The sequence below is a fragment of the Thunnus maccoyii genome, chromosome 2 (genome assembly GCF_910596095.1).
Source record: "Thunnus maccoyii chromosome 2, fThuMac1.1, whole genome shotgun sequence".
In the NCBI taxonomy this organism is placed as follows: Eukaryota; Metazoa; Chordata; class Actinopteri; order Scombriformes; family Scombridae; genus Thunnus; species Thunnus maccoyii.
This window is the reverse complement of record NC_056534.1, coordinates 16685719-16694483: the sequence shown is the minus strand read 5'-3', so window position 1 is coordinate 16694483 and position 8765 is coordinate 16685719. Positions and strand designations below refer to the sequence as shown.

Below are 8765 nucleotides of genomic sequence, written 5' to 3'. Positions count from 1 at the left end.
TTTGAGGGGGCAAAATACCTGCGAATATATCTCTTTGGTTGCTAAATGCTCCACTATGTTTACAAGTCAGAACACAGCTGAGCGGTGAGAGTGAAACAAGACAGTTAAGTAAAACCAAAACAATGAGCTGAAAGATGCTAAAATGCTCCATAGAACTGCAGGGAACTGCACAGCTCAGATTACACATATACATTGTTAACATGGATTGATAAATTAATTTGTGCAATTTTAAGAATAGATTCATTCTATTTCTGTGCAGTATACCTTTTAAACCTGAATATAGTGTAATTTCTGGAGAATATCACTTAGAACAACAGGGGGCTTAGGCCACTTAGGCCACAAGGGGGCAGAAGCAAACAATTCAATAATTTTTTTTTTTTTTTTTACAAATCCAACATCATCACTAATGTTAAGTCTACTTCTGGTTTGATCTCCACCAACTCCTGAGAAAAATAGGTGTCTTTAACCTCTTAACTATTTGTCCTTCTTCACCAGCCAGTCGCAAACTTTAATGTTAGCTGCTGTGTCCTGGCGAGCTAACATAAAGACAGTTCATCAGAGCTTTTATTAAGTACTTGCATTGGACCTTTGCACTGGTAACTGAGAAATGACATTTAAGGAAATAAACAGCAGCACGTCTTTCCAGACTGAATGTCCCAGTTCTTGATCAACCGTACACCTCACTGTCAGTTGTCAATGAAACATCTTTATATCAGCTTGAGAAACTGAACCCGTAATCAAAAGCTAGAGCTCTTGAAATTAAAAATGAAATGATTTTAAGAAGTAGCTGAAAGCAGTAGCAAATACAATTTAAAGCAGTTTTATTGATGACAACACATGAGTGAAAATGAGTAGTAAAACATTTCCATCTATTGCAGTCATCGTAGAAGGCTGATCATTTTTTGGGAACGTTTTTTTTTCAGCAACAAAATCTGTTTTTGTCGTTGTAGCAACAAGGACGATGTTTGTGGATCAAATGGCATACCTGTCGATGGTAGTCAAAAAAAAAATAAAACAAACTGCACACTTAATTGCCCAGATAAGTGTTGAGGTAATATGTAAAATACTATTCAGATGAATGGGCAGAGTACAATCATTCATACATAAAATATGTACAGAGAGGTACATGAACACTCAGACACTGTTTTTCCAACTGCACAGTATGACAAATGCAGTAAAGGAGAAATAAAACTTGATTTTAAAAAAAATTAAATAAGGAAGTAAACATGAATGAGGAAGCACCTTGGTTTATACGCGATGCTTCAGGTTCTGAATCCGTAAAATAAATTAGAAATGATTCTGGTTGACATTTGGAGAGGCAGAGAATGGAGATGTAAGCCAAAATTATTCTGGCATACTTGGCACCTCTAATCTGCAGTTTCAGAGCGTATAGACTCTGTAACATCTTCAGCAGGTCCATTATCACAATAAAGCAAAAGTACTGTTGGTATGAGCATGAAATCTACAGTATAATGCAAACATAAAACAAAGGTTATGTTACTGTAAGACAGATACAAAAGGAGAGCATAAGGTCATATTGGCAATGAACCTAAAAAGCACTTGAATGTAGTTGAATCAGGTTCAGTCATTAACTTCCCAACCTATGAGACATGAAAGATGGTGTAAGAGAAAAGAGGCAAACTGTTCACTTATAGAAGTTCATATATGATCGCTGTGTTTCCCGCAAATCTTCTTTCCATGAAACCGAACATGTAAGTGAACAGTTCGTCTCCCGCTGACAGAAACCTGTGCTGTTTCTGACTAAACTGATGACCGACGGGCCCGTTAAAAGTGTTCAGGAAAAAAAGTGCATCATATTTTGTCAAATACTGAGAAATAGCTGAACATTAAAAACAACACTCTTATAATAAACATCTGAAATATCTTTTTTTTTCTCACTAGTGCAACAACAGACTCGGTCAAATAAAGAGAAAACCTGCAGGCAATCAAAAGCTCTTTAACATCTAATAATTTTCTTGCCACAGTAGCAGAACAGTTAAGAAGGCAACTTAATGATTGATGCTCAAACACAAACATGCCAACATTATACACATCGCTCTTTTTTTATAGAAATAAATAGCTGAGTTATCATCTTTATCCTCTTCTTAAATAATTTCCATCTGTATATGACTCTGATGCACATTTAATATAAAGTATCTAATACACAACTGCAATTTCAACACTACTGTTATACATAATATAATTCTCTATGTTTATCTTTCATTCAACTTTGGAGAGAAAATGCTTACCGAATGAAGACCTGTAAACCTCAACTTTTTCCACTCATGAGTATGACCTTAATATTATATAACATCAAATGTTGGTCCTTTTTTTTCTCTTTTTTTCTCGTTGTTTTATACAAACATTATGTACAGAGTAGCTGATAGCGAAGGCAGGATTGTCTAAAACTCAAAATCAACAAGTGCATTGTGTTTTCTCTATTGTGTCAGTAAAGTTTTACACTTTTCTCACAAACCTGTTTCCCTCAATGAAACCGGGTGGACAATCAGTACAAGTGTAAGATAATAATATGCAGTACTGGAAGAACATGAAGAAATGGACATCCACAAATGTTCTCACATATTGACTTGGAACACGCACATCATTACTACATTATGCAGCCACACAAGTCCTCATTAACATGTTTGACTGTGAAGCAGAGACCAAAAACAAAAACGGCAGCCAACAGCTCTCCTCATCAGTGGGTTGTGAAATTTTAAAGAGCCCACATGACAAAAGCCTGCTCAGCATTTTTTGAAAACTGCCACCTTGCTCTGTTGCACACTCCGCCCACGGATGTTAAGATCTGTTGTAGAGACCAGGCTGATTGCCTTGAGACAAATTAGATGTGCGAGGTAAAAAACGAACAGCATGTCGCAAGGGAGGAGACGCAATGTTCTACCTGACGTGTGATAGATTTTTTTTAACCTGTTTCAAAGCTGTGTGCGTGATTCCTTAGAATCAAAGTGGATATAAGTGTCTAATAGGAGCTCTGTTTAAAGAGGTGCTCCGGTGATTTTAATTATTGCACTTTTATAAAGTTGGGGGATTCAAAATCGAGTCAAAATCGATGCAGCAGAAGCAGAGAAATCCTTACTTTTGGTCCCTAGTATGGGTCACGCTCTAAAAATGCTTCCCATAATTCAACTCAAAGTATTTCTGTTAGCCTTGTAAACACCCACATTCTTCAAACCCCATGCCCCCGCAGGTTTTTATATTAAAGGTGTGCTGTTTCCAAGCTGAGATAACCCTGATGACATCACCGGGGTTTTTTTTTTTCACAGTCTGAGTAGTACTCCTCACAGCTTCTAAACTGATTTTGTAAAAATCTGCGGAGTGCCTCTTTAAACTGATCTGCAGCTCCGAGGAGTTTAAACTCAGTGTTAACACTTGAAGTATTGCTACTCATACATATTTAAAGTTTCTGCAATGTCCGCTGAAGCCAAGAATTACACCAAATCAAATTCCTAATTGAAAGGTGACACTTGAGGACCTGATCCCTTGGTTTTGAGTTCTGCAAAAATAGTTAAGGTGATACTTGTTCCATGCTGGAAAGGGCACAACGTGTCAAATCACAAAAGCTGGCTGTCGGCTGTGTAACTGCCTGAAAACACCAGCAGAGGGAGTCAGAGGACGTCAGCTGTAAATTATAAATGAGGATTGTACAGAGGCTCGTGACGAGTCCTATGAATGGCACCGTTGAGTATGGTAAGGTATGAAATTCACGTGATATATCAACACTGTAACACCTCTACACATCTGGAGACCATGTTCAATATGAAACACAAAACCACATCTTCAAATCAAACTCCAATACTGTTGAGTTACTTTAGATTTGAAGAGATTTAAACATCTGCCTTTGCGTGGTCCCTCTTCCCTCATTAATGGCACATTGGAGAAAACGCTCGCTGGAATGAGGACAGACAGACGACTGTTACAAATGGCACCGGTTTTTTGAGAGAAATGAGTTACGGATCATCTTCGAGCCTTGTGCATCAAACACGGAGTCCACGTTTGAGTCCTGTATCCGATGATCGGGAAGCAGAGGATGGTACGGTAGAAGAGGCTAAATGCATCGCTGCCATGCAGTGGCTAGAAGACGACATGTTAGTAAAGGTGGTCTGTGCGTTAACTCTCTCCGCTGTGCCTGGAGCTGGTGCAGCATGTTTCTGTTTCTGGGTGGAAGCAGTAGGTGTTTCTTCTGAGAGTTAAAAGATGTCCAGTTTCAACATAGTGCAGGGCAGGTAGCAAGAAAAATCATTTATTCAACCCTCGGCTAGTCTATTTATGCACTCACACATTTGCACACACACAAACATATAAAGCCTCTGTGTTAAGACCCTTACTCGTGGATAAGAGAGCTCAAGATCTCTTAAGAAATTCAACTTCTCAACAATTCCTTGCAATCATTTAAATCTCCTTCAAAGTGGAAAGTATGTACGCCGTATAATGTGCTGCTGCCCACGAGCACTTGGTGCTGAAGGTCTCAGGTATACGTCAAGCATTTATATAGAGTCAGACAGTTAAATACAGCGCTGTCACCTGGCTCCAGGCATTTCAAGAAAGCGGTCTGGCTCTGTGCGACGACACGATCCACTTTTGAAAACAAAAGACGACTGAGAAAGAGGATGTCTGACAGTTTTGTTGAGTACAGTTTGAGACAGGCCCTTCATCGAATATATAGTGCCTTTGTTGAAGTGTTTGCAGTCCGAATAAGCTCCCAAACTGGTTTTATGTCATTACCAATACATAAGAGATACTGATTTCCACTCCTGGAGCAGTGAATGAGTTTTTCTGTTTCAAGTTTGTCCCTGTGTAGTATGCACATTGAGCCTCAGGTCCTGGTTCATCATTGTGGCGTTCTTCCGTGGTTTCTGTGAGTGCTGCAGATGTTATTCAACCCAATGGAGTGGGCCCAAAACAGCTGGGTCTTTTTGATTGACTGGAGCCGAATGGCGCCTCTCCAAGACTTGAAGAATCTGCACGAAAGATGTTAGCAGAGACTGTCTGCTTTCACGTGGAGGATTTTGGAGAAGCCTGGTCTCTTCTTCAGAGCCTGAAAGAAAAAGAGAGGGACATCAGAATCTCATTTCTACGAAGGCAACCTGTAAATGAATTTTTCCAATTATCTGAAGGCCAAATATTCTATTTTCTCTCTTTTTATATTCTTCTGTTAGCAGTAAGTATTTGAATGTGTAAAATAACAGATGTCTCATAAAAAAAAAACCCCTGTAAAGCACTGAGTTGCAGCAGGTTAAGGATGACTATTTTGCTTCATAAGTTTCACTCTTAAAGAGCTTGCTTCAAAAAAGGGATGATTAAATATGAGAGGAGAGCTTTGGCTTCCTTTTCACAGGAAACTTGAAAAGGGAAAGATAAAAATAAATCATAGCTGTTTGCAGCTTTTGGAGAGGTTACCTAACTGCTGTGAGTAACTTCCCCATCTTGTAAGTGTAATACCCATGAAGAAGTCACTATAACTGACTCATAAAAACAAAACAGAAATAAAAACCTGGGATTTCACAGCCTTTAAATCTCTTAAATATTTGTGTGTGGTCAGGTCGACTGTAAGAATGACCTCTCACAATAAGCCTCTGCTTAGAGTGAGTTAGCAGCAGCACATCTCACAACCAGCCATCATGGAGACTTTAAGGACTGAGTCACGGTTGAAACAGTGTGTAGTCATAATAAAAATAGATGCATCTTATCTGCTGAACAGCTTTCGCCTGTTAGTCATGTGTATACAGTTGTGCTAAAATCCAAGAACATGTCGGCTTAAAAAAAGGAATCTAAATTCACAATATGAGACTACTTGTCACCATGAGCTTTTTCTGACATTTTATAGAACATCGATTAATTGAGAAAATAATTGGAAGATTAATTGGTAATGTAAATAATTATTAGCTGCAGCCCTAGAACAACTATAAGCCTGGGCTTTCTATGTGTATCTGTATGTACATCCAGAGTTGGTGAATCAACTATTCCAAGATTTAGTGAGAAGAAAGCTGGAATATTTGGAAAGCCATTCAGTGCAAGTCAGAAAATGTATTTGTTCAATTTGTGCACACTATGCAGGGACTATATCTATATTAAAAACATGCATAGAGGCTGTAATATTAACAGCTTTTTCATTTGCTTTAACTTTTTGTGTTGATTTTGTCTGTGAATAGTATCGCATGTTTTAACAACTGAAAAACCTGTATGGTGCTCTGAAAAGTGTGTCCTACTATAGATACCGAGGTGCTGTTACCTGCAGCTTGTTAACCATTTCATCAAACAGTTTTCTGGCTTCAGGGCTGTTGGGGTCCTCAAAGTAGTCCTCTATACCGATCTGAACCACGATGGATTTCAGGTTGCGGCACACACCTACATGGGTGGAAGGAGGATTCAGGGAATATTGAAATGGAAATCATCTGGGTTTTCTTAAATTAAATATGTAATAAAAAAAACATGAGAAATACATAAATACATTCTCATTTTGCATGATATGTATGTGAAGCAGGCAGCAGACCTCAAGTGACAACAACAGGCAGTAAAATGTTTTGCTGTGAGTCATGTTTTTATTATTCCTACAGCGGTTTTAGTGTCCCTTGGTGGTCTAACCATAGCCAAAATATTTTGGCTGTCTGGCTATAACAATAACTTTGTAATTGTGGTAACTGTAACGTGAATCACTGGATAACTCTACAGAGCATATCCTACAAATGTTGTATGAGATGTACACAATACTGTCAGTGCTTCTATTCAGCACCTTTAATGCACACGTACAGTACAGTATTGTGTGACAAATATTAACTCAGATAGTTTTCAGACTCACTGTTGAAGTGGAGCAGGGCTTTGGGGGTGACGGGTGTGGAGGTGAGCACCAGCATCTCCAGGCCTTTCAGGCCCTCTCTGCAAACCTCTGCTGCCACCTCCTGGTTGATTTCACTCACATGATCCAACTCCAGCACCTGCAGGCGCATGCAATTCCTCGCTGTAGAAAGAGGGAACATAAAGTGGGAGAATGTCGAGATGATACACAGCAGAGGTCACAGCACATAAAGGGTTGTTTACATTTAAGATCTGTGCCAATTGTGGCTGAAATGCAATATATGTAGTGTAATATAGTAATAGATGTATTTTTTAAAACTGAAGTTTAATATTAATACAGTTGAGATTGTTCATGAGAACATTTTTGATGCTTTGTTATGTCATGTCTTGACACACTCGTACCATTTCTCTATCATCTAGCAACAAAAGTTACATCACAGTTCCTGCATATGTGAATGAGTTCATGATTTAAAAGTGTGCCGCTACTGGAATTCTCATGAATACTCACTCACACTCATAAATAATGTATTTTCATATTGTAGCTGAAATAACTGCAGTGGACGTAAGCACAAGTTGAACTATCGTTATATAAGCAACACTTACCCAGTGAGGCCAGCCCCTGAATGCCACATCCGGCCCCACCTACACCGAGAGCACGGAGGTGTGGCCAACATCGTCCAATGGTCTGCAGGCATCGGTTACTGAACCGAGCAGGTTGCTGGCTAAAAGAGAAAAAATGAAAGCCACGTGCAGTCATTTAATAACCTCAGCATAGTCGCCATAACACGAAAGTCTCAAAGGTATCTATCTATTATTTCCACGTGTATTACCATGGGTGTAGTGGTGCCACCTGTAGAGAGATAATGTCTCTACAACCTGCTCCGAGGGCCCAGATCACCTCCTGGCCAACTGGGTCTGTGGCGCTCCTGCAACACAACACATATGCACAGTTTGTGTCTATATTACATACATGTGAGGAATTGAGTGCAGTTTTATAGGCTCATTCAGTCACTGAGGTTCAACTGAAAATTCTGTGCTTGATACATTTGTCAGGGTGCAAATTTCTAACACAGATCTAGGTGGGTCTACCTGTAAGTTACAGCCTGCAGAGCTCGGCAGTAGCAGCTGGCCAGCCAGAGGGAGCGGTCAGTCAGCAGGTTGGGGCAGTGAGAAATCTTTAGTATCAGTAGGTTACTTCCTGTGGCCTTTAGCAACGCCTCCAGACCCTCCTCCAGACAGCCACTAAGACGTAAAGGAAGGTTGACAAGAAAATACAGGCAGAGACACAGCAGAGGAGGTAATTCTCCTGTCCTTCAGCGCAGCACTTCATCTATTTATAGCACATAACAAAATGTTCCTACAGTGTATTTGGCAATATATGCAAGAGGCAGCATGTCCATGCAGGGTCTGCACATTTAAAGAGCAGCTTTGAGCTGTAACATACTCAAAAAAAACATTTAGACACAAACAATTTTACTGCTCATATCAAACATCTATTTGTCTTCTTTCAGGAAATGAAAACAAATGTTTTATATGCTGAACATAATCAAACAGCACAAGCACATCGGTATTCAATCACTTATGTTCCTCTTCTTGGCCTCCTCTCATCAATCACAGTCTGAGGAGTCATTTAGCATGTCACTCAGTTCAATAGATGGCAAAGCAAAGAGCTTATCGAAGCCAAAACAACACACAATGTAGTAATAAGCATCCCAAAGTTAGATTTTTCTAAACTGTGTGCGGCTTTAACATCCTGCCTGTATTTGTGTCTCTGTTTCTACTGCATGTGTATCTCACCGTGTGCTTTTAAGGTAGTCCTCCTTGGTTTCCTTCTTGCCACGCTGTCGTGGTTTGAGGTTTTGCAGGATGAGTGAGTGCGTCTGAGTGCACCACTGAGACAGTGTGCCCAGGAACTACAAGAGACACATCGAAATAAGTGAAGATCTTCATAG

General features: G+C 39.6%; 1 protein-coding gene across 1 annotated transcript in view; it reads right to left on the bottom strand.

Moving 5' to 3' along the window:
• Nucleotides 1-712: 712 nt before the first annotated feature.
• fbxo41 (F-box protein 41) overlaps nucleotides 713-8765 on the bottom strand; it is a 57222-nt gene continuing 49169 nt past the window's right edge. The window contains exons 8-14 of the mRNA XM_042396990.1: nucleotides 8611-8726; nucleotides 7903-8055; nucleotides 7644-7739; nucleotides 7417-7535; nucleotides 6818-6976; nucleotides 6251-6366; nucleotides 713-5056 (exon numbers count right to left, since the gene is read on the bottom strand). Of these exons, the coding sequence (XP_042252924.1) occupies nucleotides 4994-5056; nucleotides 6251-6366; nucleotides 6818-6976; nucleotides 7417-7535; nucleotides 7644-7739; nucleotides 7903-8055; nucleotides 8611-8726 (822 nt within the window). The 3' untranslated portion in view covers nucleotides 713-4993. The remainder of the gene's footprint in view (nucleotides 5057-6250; nucleotides 6367-6817; nucleotides 6977-7416; nucleotides 7536-7643; nucleotides 7740-7902; nucleotides 8056-8610; nucleotides 8727-8765) is intronic.